Source organism: Anarrhichthys ocellatus, unplaced genomic scaffold (genome assembly GCF_004355925.1).
Source record: "Anarrhichthys ocellatus isolate YVR2014 unplaced genomic scaffold, GSC_Weel_1.0 scaffold8, whole genome shotgun sequence".
Taxonomy (NCBI): Eukaryota; Metazoa; Chordata; class Actinopteri; order Perciformes; family Anarhichadidae; genus Anarrhichthys; species Anarrhichthys ocellatus.
The window spans coordinates 10410301-10433003 of NW_022280038.1; the positions used below are offsets into that span (position 1 = coordinate 10410301).

General features: G+C 39.8%; 1 protein-coding gene across 1 annotated transcript; it reads right to left on the reverse strand.

Annotated features, from left to right (window-relative positions):
- Nucleotides 1–2772: 2772 nt before the first annotated feature.
- On the reverse strand, nucleotides 2773–4324 carry cart3 (cocaine- and amphetamine-regulated transcript 3). Its single transcript, XM_031848656.1, has 3 exons — nucleotides 3995–4324; nucleotides 3520–3603; nucleotides 2773–3406 (listed from the first exon to the last, which is right to left on the reverse strand). The coding sequence occupies exons 1-3, from the start codon at nucleotides 4187–4189 to the stop codon at nucleotides 3299–3301; spliced, it is 387 nt and encodes a 128-aa protein (XP_031704516.1). The 5' UTR covers nucleotides 4190–4324; the 3' UTR covers nucleotides 2773–3298.
- Nucleotides 4325–22703: the final 18379 nt, after the last annotated feature.

Here is a 22703-nt window from a genome sequence, read left to right on the forward strand (position 1 = left end):
GATCTTTTCTTAAACCTAACTAAGTATTTTACGATCTTTTCCTGAGCCTAACTAAGTATTTCACGATTTTTTTTTAAACCTAAGTATTTCACGATCTTTTCTTCAACCTAACAAAGTATTTTACGATCTTTTTTTAAACCTAACTAAGTATTTTACAATCTTTTCTTAAGCCTAATTAAGTGTTTCACCATCTTTTCTTCAACCTAACAAAGTATTTTACGATCTTTTCTTAAACCTAGCTAAGTATTTCACGATCTAATCCTTAAAAAAATGAGCCGTAAATTGCTCTAAACCACATTCACATGTAGAATTTGTATGCAACATGGCAAGATTTGGGTATTGTTTGTTTGTTTGTGTTGTTTGAGTAGTATTGACCAATTACGTTGGAGCAGTCTTTGGTTGAATGCAGGTCAACAATCTGTGTCAAGAGCAAAAGAGGCGGAACAATTTGGCTGAAATGCAATCTGGGAACCCGCGGCGCCCACAATGTTTTAGCTCCTTATTAGATAGCAGATGGGTTCAGAGATTGAGCTAAAGGTGAAGAAAAACGTTTTATTTTCCCGTTACGTCCGTCCTGTTATCAGACACTTAAAACAACAATCTGAGGCAAAAACAAGCACTTTTACTTTCTACATTGCAGCTCTCGTTCAATGTCGGACCAATTAAAAAAATATTTGACCCCATAGAAACAAAAACACAGTTTGAAAACACTGAAGTAAGCCCTCTAAGAAAGCTTTTATTCGTCTCACTTTGCAGTTTAAAATGCGGTCGGTGAAATATTAGTGATGATGCAGCTTTTTCAGGAAATCACAGCACAAACACGAAAACCTGTGATTAGATTGATCGACAGCACAAACGAAATAGTATGTTGACTCCCCAACACACATGCAGGTGTACACACACATCACACACACACACATCCCAGGTGTACACGCACATCACACACACACACATCCCAGGTGTACACACACATCACACACACACACATCCCAGGTGTACACGCACATCACACACACACACATCCCAGGTGTACACGCACATCACACACACACACATCCCAGGTGTACACGCACATCACACACACACATCCCAGGTGTACACGCACATCACACACACACATCCCAGGTGTACACACACATCACACACACACACATCCCAGGTGTACACACACATCACACACACACACACACATCCCAGGTGTACACACACATCACACACACACACACACACACATCCCAGGTGTACACACATCACACACGCACACACCCCAGGTGTACACACACATCCAAGGTGTACACACACATCACACACACACACACCCCAGGTGTAGACACACATCCCAGGTGTACGCACACACACACACAGCAGAGCAGCAATGGACTAAGTCAACATTTTGTACTTGTCTCCGCTGCATTATTGATGACTGCTGACAGCAGAGAGGAAGAGACGGGTGGATACCAGATGAGCACAGTGATGTGGAATATGAAAAGAACTAAACAGAGGAACTAAAACAACAGAGAGGAGTCCAGAAGAAATATCATTATTATTATTATTAATAGAGGGAATAAACCAGTAAATGTTCAATGATGATGTTTATTAGATGAATCTTATTGATTCACATTCCAGTGTTTTTCACTATGAAGGGTTTATGAACATGTCATGTGAAGTATTCAGATCCTTTTCTTGGGCAAAAGTATTAGTACCACAATGTAAAAATACTATGTTACAAGTAAAAGTCCATCATTCCAAATGTTATTTTAGTCAGAAAATACTCCAGGTGAATGGGTTGAAAACTAATAACCAATAGATATCACCATGAAACTTCCCCACTTGAAATCCCCACATAAAGACAAATGTTTTTTAAATATGCAAACGAGGTACTTTCTTATCAAATATGTGCTAATTTGCATAAATGTCTAGAACAGATATCTGAATATTGGTTAAAGCCAGGTTCAAAATCAGTTTCATTTGGTTGACATTATAGAGTCAAAGGTTTTCACAGAGGGAATTTGGGATATCAGATAAAAGTGTTTACCTTTTTTCTTCTCAACTCGCTCAGTTCATGTAAAGAAAAGTAAAACCTATTGGGACAAAAATGATGGTTCCTTTTTCCCAAATCCATCTGATTGCCTTTGTTTATAGCTGTGTGTATATCTACTCACGTTTTTGTAATTGTTCTTCAATCTCTTTTTTTATTTTCTATATTTGAGTGTATTATTTTACCTCCATATGTTCTGTATGTATAATATCTACCTGAATTCTTTTCACATTGGTTTTTGGTCAATTAAAACCAAAAAAGTCTTAAACTGTATTTAAAGTCAGCACGGAGACACTTCAGATGGATGTGATTGTGAAATCAAACCTCGTCCTGCAGCTCAAACGTCAAAAATAAAGTAACAGTCACTGATGTTTGAGTGAAGAAAAGGACTTTGATCGTAAGCTGCCCAGCACATCTGGATGTGTTGATGTTAAAGCTTAAATATGAGGTTGCTGCACAAGTGCCATGAATCCGATAGACTGTCTTCTTTAGTTTTAATCTTCAGTTTAAATCTGAAATCATGAGCTGCAGGTTACTTTTCTTTCTCAGCCCCATTATGCACGTGACGGTCTCTGGCCAACAACAACCCCCTGGAGGCGTGACGTCACAGACCGCAGTCACAACCACGTCATTCCTCAAATATTGACTGACCTCTTTAACATCTTAAAAAAAATAAAAAATCAACACATGCACATTGAATAGTGTTCAAAAAAAATAATATGCACTCACTCCACTGCTTTACAAAACAATAATGTTTATTATTATCATATATCACTATAATTATGATTCCATACACAAACAATCTGAAACAAAATAGTTCAAAAGACATATTTATGGATTTTTCCCCAGACGAAGAATCACTATAATGTTCATGATGCTGCTGTTAAGACTCAACAGCGTGCACGTGGTCCTCTTATAGTTTATTGTGCATTGTGGGTTATTTAGAAGCTACTACATCACAACAACGACCCTGTGGTTTCACAGACATAAAGTGGTTCTGGATATTTAACTTAATGGGACTTTATAGTATTCTCATCTCCTGTCCATCGCGATAAATATCCTCACAGTTTCTTCTGTGATATAATGTATTTATATATTTGATCATAGAACTACAGTTCTTTTTCGTAAGTGTCGGCCAGTCACCAAACCTGCTCCTCAGCTGTATCATAAAAATATGAGAGTAATTACAAAAGAATCTTCTTCTTCTTCTTCTTCTTCTTCTTCTCTCCTTCTCGATGCTACATTCAGAGCCGGTGAGGCTCATAAGCACTTCAGCAGGAAAAAGTTGCAGAAAGCTCCCCGGGGACAGTCGCACATCTTGCCGATCCGAGCGCCTTTCCTCACGGCGCACTGCTCCCCGACATCACACTGAGGGAGAAGCAACAGCACCAGAGGGTTGATTCATTTCGGCCCCCCCCCCCTCCGCGACATGAATGCAATCAACGCAATAGCAATCAATACAATGTGTTTAGATACAGTACCGTTGGGACTTGGCCAAATTTCTTTTCCCATGAAGGGAGTCGTTTAGCTTGCAGCTTTTCGAGAACTTCTTGGAGAGCTCCGAGCTGACAGACATAAGAACAAACAAGAAAGTTCTCAATGAATGTGCCTTTTTTATTTTAGCCACACATATAATACAACTGCAAACGGATTCTACAAAGTTATATAATAATATGCAATGTAGTTATAACAGTTGCATATTTTGTTTAAAAGGACACAACTCGATGATATGAAATGTCAAACGCGTAATTATCTGCACAGAACAGAAGTACATCTTAAATGCATGTTTTTCTGAATGGAGTTCATTTGAGGCGACAACAAACTGGAGCTCAATGGCCACATTTACTAAAACTGCTCAACACAACACAACTGAAATTCAAAGTAACGTGCAAAAAGAAACACATTTAGCTGTAAAGGTCTTTTTTTTGCAGAAGTGAAGTAATAATAAAGCTTTACCAGCTGCTTCTCACTCGTCAGGTTCGGACCTTTCGGATAGAAGTCCCGCAGGGCTCTGGGGCTCAGCTTCTCTTCGGACTCGGGGTCCAACACTTGGGCTCTGGCGGCTCTGGAGAGCAGCAGCAGCAGCGCGCAGAGGAGCGCCCCGCTGAGCATCCTGGAGGTGGTCTGCATGGTCCCGATGCGCGGCAGCATGTGGGGCCCCCCTCTCTCTCACTCTTGTCTCAAATAGTCCCCCTCCCCTCCCCGCGCCAAACACCTTTTTTTTATCTGACTCCTGCATCTGTTCGCTCCACCTTATTCTTTTCCTTTTTTTGTCATGCGTAACAGCTGCCTTGGGTGAGTCATCCCGTAAAAGTTGCTGGGCAAAATATGCCTCAAAAAGTCAACAACAACAACATCATGCAGCAGTTCTGCAAGGGGTCGTTACTGATTTCTTGGATGGAGGATGGAGGCTTTAAAACAGAGGAGGCATTAAACAATTGTCTGTAATATATTGTCATCATAAGATTATCATTTGAATCAGACACTTTGTGAATCTGTTGGATTACAGCCTCAAATGAATCAGCAATGATGAACACTGCTTTGTTTATTATTCCACGATGATCAGCAGTAAGTCGCCACATATTACTTTAATACTCTTCTATTATTACCCCAGAATGGCATTCTGCAGCCTCTCCTGCATTTAAACTTGGTGACTCAGTCGCTCCTTCTTCTGCTGTAAATGATGAAGAAAACCGAACAGAGCTGGCGCTAAACGCCTCTCGTTATTCTTCCTTCAACCTCCCACCCGTAGTGAGCTTTATCCCTTTGAAAGTTGTTTGGACTTTTCATGCAGAGACCGAGAGCCAAATGGACAAACTGATTTTATAACCAGCTGTAATCAAGTTATTATTGAAAGGGAAATGAAGATTTGTCAAACCGCTGAAGTCGTGTAGCAGACCATCTCATTAGTATAAAGACGAAATAGGTACAAATGTCCTTGTTATATAGTTTTGTTTCACTTAGAATGTGATTAAACTACTGCTACATAATGCAAAGCATTATGCTTAACAATAAAACAATTGTCTCAGTTTTTATTGGTGCAAAAGCATCACAAACCCACAAATTAAAGGGATAATTACTTTGAACTCCATATTTGAGATAAATGATGTTAGTGATGCGGTCAATGGAAGCAGGAAGAGTTGGGAAAGAGAAACACTGCAAAGCAAACAAATATACTGCAACAGTCTACTGTGAAATAAATCTAAATGTATATAAATACTCCCATTTTGTGTTTAACTCACTAATCATGTACCCTAAATGATATCATTTTACCTCTTATGCAACCACTGCATATGACACATGACTGCTGGTGTTGCAGATATTGCTTTCTTAATCCTGTGCTTGAGTATTGTTTCCCCGGTTCACTGCACTGATCGCTCAATTCTGAGCCGCCTGTTTTGGGTCCATCGGCGCTGACGGAGATGGAGGAGCAGGAAGCTTTGATTGTGCTCGAGGCTGCATGACTCATGTTTCTCTCTCCCCCACTTTTAATGACTGAGAAACCAATTTAACATTTCATTCACAACAACCAGGCGACATGTCATTCACAAACACGACTTCATTAGTTTTTGTGCGATGGCCCCGAGAGTCCTGCAAGGAGACGCATCACCGCTCTGATCTGTTCCTCTGGAGGTTGTGGTGTAACGTTCCTCGAGGACATTAGGTGACTTTTCTCAATCTGCCCTCAGATTGAGCACCTTCAAGCATGAATAACAACCATTTAGCAGAACAAGTCATATTTAGAGTTGGCTGACTCAACACTTTAAAAAAATATAATCTTCACCAACATCTGTCTGTTAAGCAAATGCTTCACTTTCATCTCAAGGAAGTCTCTAACTATACAGTCGGTTCATTTGAGCTCTCTTCGCTGAAGACGCAACACAGTCAACAGCAAAAATGTTGACATTGTACGTTTCTGCAACTCACGGATATCAAATGTCAAAGCCAAATATATACGTTTCATAAATAAGTTTCATATCAGCCTCATATCATGCAGCAGGAACTCACAAGGCAACATGTTTAAATTGTGAAACGATTAGTTAGTTTTCAACAACAAACCTTCTTGGTTAAGGTTAGAAAAAAAAGTGTATTGTTTGCGTTAAAACAATAACGCAACAAAAACGTAGCCACGGTGAATTTATAACAAGCGCCCATAGTGGACTGTCTAATGTAAAGCTACGCAACTTTGGGTAAAAAGTATAAAGTCAATGTTGACTCGGTTCCACACGGGACACGAACAGCGGCGTCCTCAGTGAAAGTCCTGTGTTTTTTGCTGGACTTGTCCAATACCCCTCCCACACGCTTTGTGGACTTTCTTGATCGCAATATTGTACAATTATTATACCACGTAACTTTCAATAAGGGTTAGATATACTACGTCACTTCCTCTCACCGAATGCAAAAGCATCAACATTCAACGTATCCCCAAAACATTCCTGGCGATTAGGCTGGAAGGCGAGGTTAACGAGAGTCGTGAGAGCGAACCAACACAGTGAAGCTGCTGTAAAGATCTAAACATCCTAAAGGTGGAAAGATGCTAAAACCCAGAGCTGAAGAGTCGGATGAGAATTCTCTGTGGGTTTATCACTTTGAGCGAACTCTTTCACATAATAGTCTTTTTTCCCCATTGTTCATGCACAAATATTGATAAGTGCAGCTTTAATCACTGGAGGAAAATGATTGATAGATTACTTGCTGGGTTTTGACAGCTCTCTTTCTGCGCCGCTAGTGTATCATGACGTTTGTTTACTTCTATTTTTAGCAAAACAATTTGGAGTGGTTGCCCAAAGGCAGCGGAGTCCAAACATGTTCCACAAAGAGTGGAGGGTTTGTAGCTTCGTCCCTCCAACGGTGCATTGTACAGAGTTTATTGATCAGTTGATCCATCGATAGTTATCAGAAACAACAACCGGACACACGTCTTAAATCACACACACACCACTGACCAAATAAAGGAGATTGAGTCTGACTGTCTGGATATCCTGAGGGAATGTTTCTTAATTAATATTCAGAAACATACGTAAAGGGAATGAGAGCTGTCTTTTACACCTTTGAAGAGTTTACAATTTTCTAACAAAAAATTTGAATGATAATCACATTTACACCCACAGGCAATTCTAGAGTTTCCATTTAAGTGCATGGGGAAAATAAGTAGGAGACCCAGCAGGAGATATATTGGCAAAGAAAAAACAATTTTCTTAAGTTTCTAAGTAACCTAACCTGCATGAACCGAGAAGAAACGCATTGAAATAATATGAATTCTGGGCTGTGAGTGCTAACCACTCATGTGATACTACGAGTAACATTTATTTGATGTATGAAAGAAACAACCCAGAGATTTAAAAAATAAATAGCTTCAAGTTGATAATGCTTCCATGAGGCTGGAGCAAGATATCGGAAATAAGCTTTGCAGGTTTAATGTTAAAGGCAGCGTGCTAACACACGTCATCTACAGTAGGTGTGAAACCACTGGGATCTCTGCATGTCAGTGGGTTCAATGCAGCATATTGGATTTGTGTTGATATCCGATATCCTGAAATGCCAATATTTTCCAACTCATTTTGGCTGATTACTAATATCGATAAACACACATATTTTTTCCACCTATTTGCAAAGAACATCAATTCTCTCCTTTAGTGGAATCAACATTTGATCCTGCCTTCTGTTATACTCAGAGCTGGAAGAGGCATCAGCATTAAACCCACTCAAAGATGCAGCTCATGGTTTCCTCTATCGATCAGCAGGTTTACTAAAATCTTTAGTAAAGAAGTGAAACTGAAACACCAAAGTAGGGTTTACATGTTGTTCTTCTTCTTCATTTGCAAGTGCATTCATCATTTAATTGTAAGAAGAAATGTTATTTCTGTCAGAGGCAGAAATAACATACGATGCTTTGCAGAATGTTTACATTCACTGGGCAAAATGAGAAAACAACTTCAACTCGGGTTACATGTAAAACATGTCCCATATATTTAAATGTGACCTGTTCAAACTAAATTAAAAGACTTTAACAGGTCTGCATGCTGAAAATAGGCACAATCAGGACAATTTGATCTATTTCACTAGTTATAAAACTTTGTAATCTCTGACCACAGGAAACATGTGACAGTGCAGATATATTTGTTTTTGCACCCGCTTCGTCAGCGGGTCATGTACTCGATTTTGGTCTCGGAAGCGTTCTGGTTCTGGATCTGGTTTGTAGTCCGAGTAGTATTAACCAATCACGTTCGAGCAGTCTTTGGTGGAATGAAGATCAACAGAGCATGTGGAGGGCAAAGGAGGCAGAATGCTTTGGCCCAAATGCATTCTGGGAAACCCAGCGGTGATCGTCTGACGATGATTTTGATTGTCATCGGTTTACAATGAGCTGGTAAAATGACTACTTATGAAACAATCCAGTCATACACGTCGTCTCTCAACCCAAGCTCCAGTCTCTCCGCTCATGTTGCCTATTGGTCGTAAATAACGAGCAGCAAACGGCCCGTTGTCATGTTGGAGGAAATGTTAATTTCCGGCCGATGCCGATATCTAATTTGAAAGCCTTTATCTGCCGCTTCTGATGACGATATCGTCCTACATCCCCAGCCAACACTAATGTCATAACCCCTGATAGATGAATATATTTGTTGGCCCGCCTCACCGTGCCTCTCACCAGATTCAGTTATCTCCTGACAGCAGGTGCAGCCCACCTGTTGCTTTGGTGATGATGAGAAGTCACTGTTGACAGCAAACAGCAGGACAGAAAATAAACAGCTGTGTTGAACATGAACGTGACATTGAGCTGAAGGAGGTGGCTTCAGAACAACAAAGAGCTTCACCTAAAGATTGTTGAAGAGAGTTGCACTCTATTTACTGTCATTCTTCTCCATAGTGTAATTATATTATTGTTATTTCTGGCTGTCCTGGCAGCAGGATCCCTCCTCTGTTGCTCTATTTCTATTCAAAGGTTTTGTCTTTGTCTCATTTACTTTATAGGGACTATATGCACTTTAATGTAGCTCCAATGCAGAGCATGAAACTGGTGCACAGAGAGTTTATAGCATACATTACTAATTTACAGGAGTATTTACAGTGCAATTAGCTGAAAACGGGTCTACTTTTAGCAAGCACTTAATCTTTGTTGTAAAGGACTTTATATCTGGAATTCATTTGATTTCAGTTGGTAAAGTGTTCCAGAGTTGATAGCCCTGAAAGCTAATTGTCCACATTTAGATCTATGTGTTACTTTACAGTTATGCTCCGATCCGTTACTGTCGTGTCTTTGAATATATATCTGGAAAAAGGTTTTTGGGGGCCGGACTATTAACATTTAAAAACGTATTTAAAAAAAACAAAAATCTAACATAAGTATATTGTGTCTTTTTCGTATTACAGGCTTTTTGTCCACTGTGTTCAGGGCCTGATGTAAGAGGTTTGATTGTAGCTGGTGAAGCTTGAGCTAATTCAGGATTTTGCTTTTCAACAAAGGACATTTCTGAGCATTTCCTGTTATTCAAATAGATCTTGTAGCTCTATCTAGTCTTCCACAAATGGCATCAAAATCCATCACGATAAATCATTTCCTCTTTTAAATTTGTTCCTGGCCTGGTCTCTGATGGCACCCCCCCCCCCCCATTTCTCTGGAATCAGATAAATCTCCAAAAATGTCTACAAACCTAAAAATGGCCTGCCTGCTTTCGACTTGTGCTTTCCTCTGCACGGCCCTAAAGTAAAGATGGAGGTATTGTCTGAACTCATGTCCAATCATGCCACGTAACATAAATGTGGAGTAGATGGTGTAATGAGATGTTTCTGCTACAATAGTTCAGGTAAAAGTAATAGTATGGGGATTACGGTCCAGCTTAAGTTATTACTTTCTTTCTTATATGAATAAATTCTGATTATATAATATCTCTTCCTTTGTTACGTCATCAGGCTGCTGGAGTCAGGGGATTACTGGCTACGTTAGCCTCAAGCACAACCGCATATTTATCTTCAATATGTATTTTATATTCTCTAAAGTAATCATTATTCGTGCACTTTTTTTACTTTTTGATTGCTTTTTAAACACCTTGCATTTGAAATACATCCATTAGTGCATACTCTATTATAGTGAGAGCTCTCTGTCGTAGTTCTGGTGGTTAGACCATCAATTCACTGCTGTGATTTTACTCTTTATTTCAGTGTGGATCTGTGTTTTGTATGTTTCTCATAAGCTGCTTTCCATCCATCCATCCCTCCACCTGTCCACCCATCCATCCTTCCATTCATTCATCTGTCCATCCATCCATCTTTCTTTCCTTCCGTCCATCCGTCGACCCATCCATCCATCTATCCTTCCATCCACCCATCAATCCGTCTGTCTGTCCAATCCTCCATCCAACCATCTGTCCACCCATCTATACTTCTTTTCATCCATTCATCCATCGGTCCACCTGTCCCATCCTCCATCCATCCCGTACATCAGTAGTACATCCCTGAAGCATAATTACTCCCCAGTCTACCTTTGTTTTTGTTTTCCCAGAAGCAGGAATGAGATCTTGTTTTGGGTAAATTGGAAGTTTTATGTCAAGGAAAGAAGAGAGTGAAGTAAAGAAGAGAGAGGTCAGAATGACAGAAGGGGGGGATCTCCAATCAGTGTGGAGTCTGTCTGCAGAGCCCAGCCTTAATTACACTAACACCATTAAGACTGCTGCTGAGCTGTCTTGTTAGCAAGGAGCAGGGAAGGAGGAAAGATGAGGTGACATATAGGAGGATTACTTCAGAGCCATTCTGTATATATACCTCTCTCTCGCTCTCTCTCTCGCTCTCGCTCTCACACACACACACACACACACACACCAGTATGTCTTCCCCGTGCTGGTTTCTGATTGGTCATCAGATAGCATACCAGCCAGCTCTGGTTGTAAAGAACCGTCAGGGTCGGGAGTTAATTCCTGTGGTGACTCATCAATAATTGCCGTATCTCGAGTCTCACCAGTCATCGATGTGAAATAAGACCATGATTAATGAGCACCGTCACTGTACTGGTGTGTGATATGAAGCCACGTCTTAAAGGCTCTCCGAGTTTGTTCCATCGTTCGCTGTCACATCTAGTTTCATGACTGAGTGACTCATCGTCGTCTGTGTGGATGCTTTCATGGGATCTCAACTTGAACAACATCCTGTATAGTTCTGGCCATGTTCAGTAAGTTAAGTGATTTTTCTTTCAGAAAGCTGCCCTCAGAGGACGTCTCTATTGTTGTTGGACATATCATAACTATGACTACCACTGCAGATCATTTCAGTCTGTATGCCGATGTGTCAAGAAGCAGAGGTGTGGACGAATTTGATTACTTGACAAAATAAAATTTAAAATACTTGTAACTTGACATGGACTTTGACACCAAAGAGTCGTGACTTCACTTGGACTTGAGCATTTTGACTTGAAAATACTTGATACCTTCCCCCAAGCTCAAGTGCATCCATCCATTTCCCGAATCAACTAATGTTAACGATATTCACTCTCAGCAAGTAACAGCAACACTGTAACCCAGATCCACTTTGTTTGAAGCATTTCGACAGCATCCAATCAAGTTGTAGGAGAGAACCATAAAGGAAAAACCAAAAAAATGAGAAAAAATGAGACCAAAGATCATATTGTTGTACAACAACTATGCGGTGGTCAACAAAAAACAAACTGCAGTATGCCGTCAAGATGGAAAATTACAGAATGCAGATGGTGACGAAAATGTCATTACATTTGGTAGAGAGTGCATTATGACTTGTTTGTACTCAAAACTAAAAGTTTAGGACTTTACTTGAGATTTGACTTGGGACTTGTCTGTCTTAATTTGGGATTGAGTCTTTACTCAAAGTGATTTTTCACAACTGTGCAACGCAAAAGTTGATCTCACTAACAGCTGATAACTGATCTATAAAATATATATTATATACTTATTGATTTTTAGAAAGTGGTACACAAAGCACGGCAAGTTCATTTATAGCTCAAAAAGACAATTCAAAGTGCTTCACAGGAAGCATAAAAACATTTACATACAAAGTAAATAAAACAAAAAATAAGTAAATTCGTAAATGAAAGAATACAAACAAGACTGATTGTACAACTCTGTGCTGCCGGTGAGGTTGATGATAATGATTGCAGATAAATCAGAGCCTCCAAGTGTCAATCAGCGGTGCGTCCAGGTGTAACGAGGTGTGTTTGCCGCAGCAGGAGGCAGCTCCTCTGTTCACACCATGCTCATAATTATCTGACTGATTTACTGACTGACAGACAGAGATTTTCTGTATCAATGACCTTGAACAGCCGCCAAATTAGACTTGACCCGAAAGAGCACATCCGGCTTCTACAGCATGTGTTTCAAAACCTGTGTGGGTGGAGGAGATGATTAATGCAAAAAGTCCTGTCAGGTCCTTCCATAAAACCATAATGCTAAGCCCCTTGAAGGCTGCCCGGTACACTGAAGACACAAGATGTTTCCCAGCGGGGGCAGCAGACGGCCGTTTTTAAACTGTCTGTCATGTTGCGGAACATTTCAAGCGTGTTAAAAGGGATGATGAAGCAGCTTTGATCTTCCCCTCACTGGGATTAATATTTCAACTTTTATGAAGTGAGAGAAAAGAATATTAAAGAGCAGAATATCAAAGAAGACATTGCTCTTAATAATAAACTATTCATTAAGGAAAAGTACCTTATACTCCACCCTTTTCCTTTTTGAACCCTTGGGAAGAAAAAGGCTCTGAGTTCACTGGATCGGTAAATAACATACACTTGGACAAGTTCACTCTGTCAGCCCGGCATCCTTCAGAGGCGCTCTTGTGCGTCACTGTGAGGTAATTAAGGGTTCTGGGTTCTGGACCTTTCTGCTCCTGTCTGCCTACAGTGGTCCTTAAATAATGCACACTGTTCTCTGTGCTGTAATTGCAGTGTAGAGAAACAGTCTGGTGACAGTTTTTGTAGCAATGATAAGAATTTCCCTCATCTCTGCACATGTATACGTGTGTGTGTGTGTACTTGTACAGCTATCTTTGTGAGGACCAAAGACCTTCAGAGTGAGGACATTTTGGCAACCTCCGTTTCTGCCGAGTGAAGCTGATGCGGAAGTGTTTTAAAACTCGCATTCTCTCTACTGGCCTCCAGGTTGCAAAAAGTTTGCAAAAAAAAATGTAACTAGCCATGTAAACAGATTCAGTTAAAGCCCAAAATGTCAACCTGTTAGTTAAAGTCAATAATTCATCCTCTGGGGACAATGAATGTCAAAGTTTCATGACAATCCATGGCAAGTGTTGAGCTATTTCAGTTGTATCAACTCACCGATAATGACAATCAATAGTTGTAATACGTGTTGATTTCACATTTGGAAATATCCACCATGTCCACTCGGGGGGTTTGCAGAGGTCAGCACCTGCAGCTGATTCAGGGTCAGCGTCTACCTGCAGAAATGATTGACAACAGGCACAGCTGGTTTCATGTTACAGGATCATTAAATCCTTGGATTTAAATGCACTTGGGCTCTACTGCCACTGGGACTTAAATCAATTGCAATCTGAAGAGTCTGCTATTGCCAGGAGATAGATACAAAGTCATTGCTTGCCACTCAGGATGGGGAGAAGAAGAAGAAAAATCCATAACTGCTGAACTATTCCAGGCTTTTCACAGCCATGACGTGGCAACTCGAAGTGACAAGGGAGGTCACATGGAAGAGAAGATACAGACAGGCTGGAGACAGTCACCAGGCTTCATTTCTCAGATGGAGAAAGTTTCTCAAATAAATACTTAACTGTGTTCAATTCCTAAAAGGTTCTCTTCATCATAAAGATCATGATATATAATTGAACATACGTGTTATATATAAGGCCCATGTGTGATGCACTAAACATCTGATGTTGGTGGATGGAAGCAGGTATTTGATCAGATTCAGATAATTAGTGAGGAGAAATACAGGCAAGCCTAATCCTACATCCACAATGATGAGCAGCAGATGTTTCCATGAAGAGTCATTATAGCAAAATGTCAAATGTGTCTTTTTCTCCTCTTAGAAAGCGCATTGACTCGTCTGAGCATCGAGCCCAAGGTAGACTTCTTTTAAATGACCTCTTCAAACTGTAATCTCAGATTAGGAAACATATAAAAGAAGTGCTGACGCTCACTCCAGAGTTCTGATAATGGAAACACTTACAGTCTTTTTTAAGAAGTTCACTTTTCTTCTTATGCTTTTAGCTTAATGGCTCCCTGAAAAGGTTCTTTCGATGACCCTGAGAGGTTTAATCGCTGAAGGAAACCCGCTAACATGGATTCGTCATCTTGTCACTTCAGAGAAGATGAAGGTGGAGAGCCTTCACATTTTCCTCCTCCTACCAACCCAAAGTGTCTGCGTTGCTGGATGTGATGTGTTCATGTGACATTACCAACCACTAAACATCTGACAGGAGAGACAAGTCATCCAACGTGAGCTGTCGTGGGGTTTTTATTTTCCTCCTAAATTTTACACAGAAAAACAGAAAAAGCTCTCCAACGATCATCCCAAACTAATTACAGTTCCTAAATAATTAATGGTGGAGAGTGGCTGTTATTAGAGTTGTTGTAATGACTCCCATTAGTCACTGAGGTTTTTCTCCGTTTGCTGGTGGACCAACGTAACGCGTTTCTGTTTGACAGTCAAACTAGAGCAATGTCTCCGTTGGGGAAATGACTCCAGGCCCAAAGGTCAGTAGTGACCGTCTTTAATCACCTGTTGTTTACTGATAAACCATCGTTCATGTCAGACTGCTTCTCCATGTGAAGAAACACAAGACAGAAAGGGTCCATGCAGCAATTAGAATATACAAAGTGTATCTGCAGAACCAAACCGTGTCAGTGTTTTAACGTCTCACATTTTATTATTCAGGCTGCAGGAAGTGATGACGAACGCCGCAATGCTCTTATGAAATGTCAAGGTGAAGTCTGAATGTGAATTTCTCTATTTTCAGAACCAGCTTTGTCATTTTTTTCTTTATATTAAAGCAATGACATTAAAGAGAAGCTTAACTTTAGCATTTATCAGAATAGTCACATTTAAATAACCTCGCCTTTTCCACCAGTCATCACTGTGAACTTTCACCACCTAGTCTTTTTCATCAGATCGCTCAAATAGCTGAGGTTCATAGTTCATTCTGAAAACAACAATTAATAAAACAATTCATCTGGAGAGTTCACTCAGCTGTTATTGAAGAGATGCTTAAAAGATATGGTTGCTAATGTTGAAAAACTAGCAAGAGTAAGCTAGATTTTTAATAATTATCCAATCTAAAAACTAAGCCCGGTGTTGCCAAATATTTTCCAATGAAAGCAGCCTTCGCTCCAAAAGTTGCTTAATTAATATAGCAAGAAAGTTGCCAAGTCGGCAACACTGACAGCCGTCTCTTCAGGCCTCCCTCTGAAGCCACTCCCCCAAAATATTATGAACATGAAAAATAATTAAAGAATGGAGCCAAAGCAAAATAGACAAACTATTAGTTAAGTTAGGAGTTGTGTTTAGCAATTTAAAAAAATAATTTAATTTGTAAGATTTCATGCAAACAAACAGGGTTGTGGTTAAAGCATTCAAAGCACTACATGTGTGATGTGAGGAGAAGTCCTTAAAAGTACTCAGAGAATTAATTGAACATCTGAAGTTTGAGATTATTTTCTCAATTTCAAATAGTTGATGTCATCAGAAATAGTAAAACTTTCAGTTGTACATCGCTTCCTTGTCATTCTTGGTTGACGTTGTGTAAGAAGCTGAGAGAACATCTTAAACAGAAAGCCACCACTGCATCATTTTACATCATAAAATGCCAGATTAGGACTTTAAGGACCAAAAGCGCTGACTGCTGAGAAGCTGCACGTTTCATTTCAAACGCAACATGTGATTTCAGAGGAGGAACTAATTAGTGAACTCGCCTGCTGAAGTGTTGGACTGACTTTTAAAACAAGCCTGCTGGTTCCTGAAGGTGTCAGACACCAGAGTCCTGCTGGCTTTTCTGTCCTGCTTTTACGCTCACCTGGCGCACCAGGTGGTCGTCAACCTCTGATTAGATGATTAGAGGGGAACACCAGCAGGACCAGAGCTACCACACACAGGTTTCAGTGGATATTTGTGAAGAAACAGCGCCATCTTCTGGTGGCAACCGCAATGGCAAAGCATGGAGCCTGGTTCTAGTCACTCTTTGCTGCAAGTTGCATTTTAATTACATTAGCTTTGGTTTGTACTTTGTCTGACTGAGTTAAGACAAAGTTAAGAGTTATTATGATGTTTTTTATTATGAGTTATTATGATGTTTTTTATGGGATTGACTGAGATGTTTCTATGTTTTATTTTGTTTGTAAGGACTTGCCTCCTGTTGGCCAGGTCGTCATTATAAATGAGAACTGGTTCCCAATAAATCTGGTTAAATAAAGGCATGATAAATAAATACAAATAAACTAGACAGCAAGTGAAGGCACTTAGTTAAGTTAATTAGCTAATTTGCATATTTGCAGATAAGCAAAACAGTGTGCACCTACAACACTGATACAGGAAGCTGTTTATAGGGAATCAATGGCTTCACCTAAATCTAGCATACACATCTGCTACATTATTTATATATAGACGGGTCACGCAAGGAATGTGCCGACATCAAATGTTCACCCTGGTCTAGCTGAGAGTGCGGCAAAGCTTGAGAGTGATACTGGAGGAATCATTTACAAATGACAGCGACAAATTTACATTTGGACATTGGCAGGAAAACAGATTTCAGTCTGATATGTTGAGCACATAAAACTGGTTTGTTTTACAGTCCATTCAGGATGAATACATACAGGGAGAATCTGACAAAGTTATACTGGTAAATGGTTAAACTGTTTCTGTCTTTTCCTGTCAGCTGACTTGAAAAATGATTCCCTTAAAAACTCCTAAAAATTATTTGTCACATGAGTGAAATAGAGAGCATTTTGTCCGATGCCATGAAGGTCCCGGGGGCAGTGACAATGGCCTTGCTTTAAAGACTCACTCAACACAGGTGTTTTTATATATTTTCCCTGATCACACTTCCTCTCAGGAAAAACATAATGTAAAGTTATATTCACTTTTTTACAAACGTAGGCAATGATATTGACTTTGAATCTTGCTAGCATAAGGTTAGCTTTCTGGCTAGTAGCTGTGCCAAAGTGTTCTATGAGCTGAGCAAGCCAGAAACATCTTCTGTTGCCGAATCGTATCAAAGGTTTGTCCTATTTACTGGAGCAGTGATCAATGTTTCCATCGCATCAGAATCTTATGGGATGGCAATGATTTTTCCAGGTATTAGCAAGCTCTCAGGGTTACCAGGGATCCTGTATGGATTGTGAAAAAAACTTTATATTTTGGTTGCGAAACATATGAAAATACAAATAAATGTAAATAAATAAATAATTGTATTTGTCTTTTGGCAGTGACCATGGTATAAGCAGGACAATGCCCCTCAAGGAGCCCATTATAAGTGATTAATGGACTCGATTGTCCCCCGCACACTGGCCTCCTTCCTCTTGTTTCTGGTGATAATTTCAAACTTATTATTCGTTTGCTTGCATTGGAGTAAATGGATACTGCTAATTGTCATATGTATTAGCAGCAGAAGGATGTTTGAAAAGCTACTGACATTAGATTAAGTTTGGAATAATTAAAAAACAGATTACATTTTCCAATACAAAGGAGGTGAATGAAATGTGTTGGTGCTCCCAGCGCTGAGAAATCCCCATCACTCGGGAAAAACCACAGACGTTTTTTTACGAACACTTTCCATTGAAACCTCGTCTGTTCAGTGATGTAGTCTGGAGGAATGTGATTACCATCAGTGCTGCTGGTGGCTGACACAGATTGTGTTTTCCTTCCCTGCAGGTCATTGGCATCCCAATAAAATGATCTGCAACGCGAGCTGGAGCTCAGAGTAATTGCATCCTCATTCTTGTTCACTGCTCCGCTGCATTGTCCATAAAACACAACGCAATGAAAGTGTGTTTCTTAAGGTCTAAAAATGAAGGTTGCCTTGAGTGATATTTGAATTACATCTCAATCTAATGGATATCCATTCATGCCACTGGCTCAACACTGGAACCATTTATATTAAGAAAACCGAACCCAATTACATGCTTTGCCCAGAGATATGCATGACGGATCCTTTTCATGAGCTTCATAGTTTACAGAATCTGAATGGAATCGCTGTTAGTATTTCCACAACATCCGGAGCATTATTATGATTTATAAACACAGGAGGTCGAAGTTTTACACCGTTTCACTGTTGTCTCATGAACTGATCCTTCTATTAATCGGAAGAAATGTGGATGCAGTGTGACCCGTCTTTTATGCTTTATTTACAGCAACCAAACAATGACTCAGTTTATCTTTACATCCAAGCAGAAATGCCCTCCTATTCCTACACATCATTCTTTGTTCCATCCATTTGGATTCACCCACTAACATCTCTGAGGAGATTCCTCATATTCTTCTCAGTGTCCAACCACCAAAACCCTGGAGACAGAATCTCTAAACTGATTAAAGGATGTTGACGTAGAAATAGAAATGCTCTGAATTCTGTGTTGACCAAGTTGATTCAACAGCAATCAAATATCATTGATGCAAAAAGCCTCCGTCAATCTAACTATATGTGATTTCTAATGATACAGACACAGTATGTTAATAGCGTTTCTAACTCTTTCTATGCAAAGCACATAACCAATTAGCACTCACATAGTCACATTTTGTTATTCATGTATTTATGGGGGTGACCGTGGCTCACTAGCTTAAGAGGGTTCGATCCTCGACTGGGACGTGTCACGTGTCGTAGTGTCCCTGAGCAAGACACTGAACCCCCGGCTCCCCGGGCGCCTGTCATTGGCAGCCCACTGCTCCCTATATACAGGGATGGGTCAAATTTTGTGTATATGTATATGACAATAAAAAGGGTTTCTATTTCTATTATAGATTTATTGTTGGTTGAAGAATCCTTGATGTAATTGTCTGCCCTGCTTCTGGAAGGTAACACTATGTTACTGATGTTTCTGGTACATTATCAGACGCCTTGTTTTACAAACTGACTTAATGGGAAAGAATCAACCGGCTCACACCTGATTTTTTCTTAGGTTGATATCTGATATATTTACCAATAAAATGTATTTTATAACATTTTTGTTTAGTGTTTGTTTTTGTTAATCTTGCTTCATTATCCAGTGTTTGCCATGAAGTCATATAAGAGGATAATACCGTTGGTGTTGTCTAAACATGTAAACATGCTTTACCATCAGCCTGTGTGATTGATCCTCCACTATACACCCCATCAGAGAGGATCCATAGTATTGATCAACTCCTTTCAGCAATATTGTGTCTCTCAGTGTTGAGTGAAATAATGAGTTTGGTGCACTGCTAATCACTAATTAACAAGAAGAGAACCTTATCACAATGTGTAGTAATTGGTACATTGGTGTAATGAAATCCTTTTATGCACAGAACATTCTATGGGATCCTAAAAAGAATGAAATGTTGTAAAACATTCAGACATTGCTCTATTGCACCTTTTATGTGAATGTCCAATCAGCATTAATGTAGGCTGTTTATAAGAAGTGGACGTAGTCACAGTGACGTCACCCATTGGTTTGTGGACTGATGTTAGGAAGCCTGTAGTTTGGCCGTCGCCATCTTGGATTTTTGCAACCAGAAGTGACACGAGAGGGCGGAGCTAAGCATCATCAACCTTGTTTCCAGCTGCAGCTGTTTTCACCAAACTGCTCTGATAACTCAACTGTACTATCTCCTCAGCAGCAGACAGCAGACAGACGCAGTCGGAGACTAGCTGGCGAACATAGTGAAGCATTCAGCAGCTAAAGAGACAGATATTTTTGGAGGAAGAGCATTAGCACACTTTAACCAGGAATCACAGGCCTGTCCAGTGCTCTCAGAGACAGATGTCTTTCTAAGGAGTTGGTGGAGACCAAAACCAGCTAAAAGACAATACTGGAATCTAAGTTATCAAGTGAACAGAAACACGACTCCAAATGAATGATCCACTTTTGCGTTAAAGCTTGTTTAGCTGCTCCACAGTGGTATAAACAAATGGATGAATAAATGTATGTTAATAGCCAATAAAGTCTTACTGCATCGTCCATGTTTTAAAAATCTGTTTCCATTTTTATCTTATATAGATATTGAATGGTTTCCATTAAAAGGGACAATACAAAACTACTACGAGCCCATTTCATATCACTGAGATGACACATTGGACAAATCAACTCAAATTCAACATTAGATAGATAGATTTCAATTAAACACACAGATCTACTCATTGTAGCAAACATAATAATTTGCTCATATTTATCTTCTGATAAATGATCAAATCGATCGGGAGTTGTTCTTTTTCTTTTAAACTTATATTTTCACAGCTTTGGTTCACACTAATCATCAGGTAAGAGGGCTTGACAAAATGAGTGTGCACCTCATTTTTGGGATTTACAAAATCTCTAATCAATGAGGTAATACAGTCAGACTGGAGGGCAGCAGCAGGCAGCATCAGTCTTCCAGCTTCATTTCATCACAGGGTTAAAGGTTAACAGCTGACCCACCAAACGTTACCTCTGGGGCGCTCACTAACTGATCAGTCTGTCTGTTGGGCCGACTGAAGTAATGGAAGGTCTCTCCAGTAATTGCTTCATCCATCTTTAAATCTCTTGGGAAACATAAAGATGTGCTGTCTGTCTGAAACAGTGTCAAAGGAAACCTCCAATGATCAATATCCATCGCCTAAAAAGTGATCAGGAATCTTTCTGGTTCACTGAAACTCAAATCTTCAGCAGTATGTGAGACGTGCAGTATTGTTTAAACATTGTTATCCTCCCACTCCGTTCTGAATGTTAAGATATGATCTCATTTCTCTTGGTACCAGTTGCTTTTGGGGTTTTTTTAGGCGCCCTGCAGCCTTTGTTTGGTGAAGTAACCTCTTTAAATGAGCGTGTGGTACCTGTTTGCCTCAATGATACATTCATTCATTTGAATTAATTTATAAACTGCTGGACTTTAATAGCTCTCTCTGCACATCCAAAACATATCGGTCGGTATTACGTTACCTGAGGGCCATCGTAGTTCTCCAACACGCTTGGAAAGGGAAGAGTGAGAAGAGGGTTGTTTCAGTTGGTTGCAATCTGCAACCTCACCACTAGATGGCACTAAATCCTACACACTCGTTTAAGTAAAAGATCTGAGTACTCCTTTCACCACTGCTAATAGAAACAGTTATTGTTGGGACAAATGCAGCCTTCACAGTCAACATATAAACAACATTTTGAACGAGATATAAATGTGTAAAATACATTTCTCAGTCAGCGCTTGTATATATAGTATATAACTATGGAAGTATATATGAAAACTTCCGCAACATTAAAGATTGACATAATATCCACGGTGTAATTCTCGATGATACTTTAGTTAGACATTTAAAGTCCAATTGTAACAAAAACATGTAGGAATGATATTGATCTGTTGGTCTAAGGACGGCCTGATAAACGGGACGATGATGAATCTTACTTGTTTATGGCGGCTACTAGTTAACTATCTTTTTTTTCATCACATCTGGCATCTAGTTTTGTCACATTATCATTGCAGCTAGATCACATTACCTGAGTGTACCCAGGAAACAACAGCCTGTCTCAGCTGCACAAACAGAGCTCTTGTACAAACACAGGCGCTCACTGTTGCTTTCAGCAGGCTGGCAACAATAAAATCACCCATGTGGAGTCGAAAGACCGACAAATAACAAGAAAGAGTCCATTTGGTTTCACAGTTTTAGACTTTAAGGCTTTCGTCAGAATGACATTTGTAAAATAAAATACTCTGGGTTGTTCTATGGACAGCAGCAGTAAAAACAACACAGTTGAGACAGTATTGTTTGGAAAGCAGAGGCGGAGGTTTAAAAAAACAAGTGTATCACGGATACTGATGTTTGTCTTTAAACGTGGCTTTACAACAGATGAAATACTTAAATTGCTTGATGTTTCACATGGATTGCTGAGCCAACGCACCCTTGAATAGAATTTTAAGCAAGAAGCAGCTCTGGAGTATAAAGAATAAAACCAATGTGGCTGAGGTGGCGACCTTCAATAAACAGCAACTAGAACTTTTTTATTTATTTATTTTTTTGCTGGCAGAAAAAAAGTAAAAAAATAATAATAATAATAATCTTTTTTTTTCTTTTTTTCCGCCAGCAAAAAAAATTAAAACTTTTTTTTTCGGTGGTGGATTTGTTTTTTGCTTTTTTTAGTTACCTTTTTTTTGGGGGGGGGCTGGCGGAAATGGTCTTCCATAGTTATCGGCTCTTTGGCCTGAAGTTTCTCCGCCAAAGTTCTCCTCTCAAACGGGTCTTGGGGTAAAATCCCAAGTCTCTTAATTGTCATTTCCTCGCTCCTTGCTCGAACCGGAAGTTGTTCTGCGCCGCCATATTGACGGCTGTCCCAAAGCTCTTATTTCTGCTCTGAGGAGCGAGGATCGAGGAGGGAGGAGGGATCTCTGAGGAGCCATGAGCGAGGACCCACGAGAACAGACTTCCAGGAAGTGTTCTAACGGCCGACACGCCCCCTCACTGTTCATCAGTCATGTGATGTAAACAGTGAAGATTATATTAAAAACGTATGTTCTATATTAGATCATTTAGAATCTCTCTCTCTCTC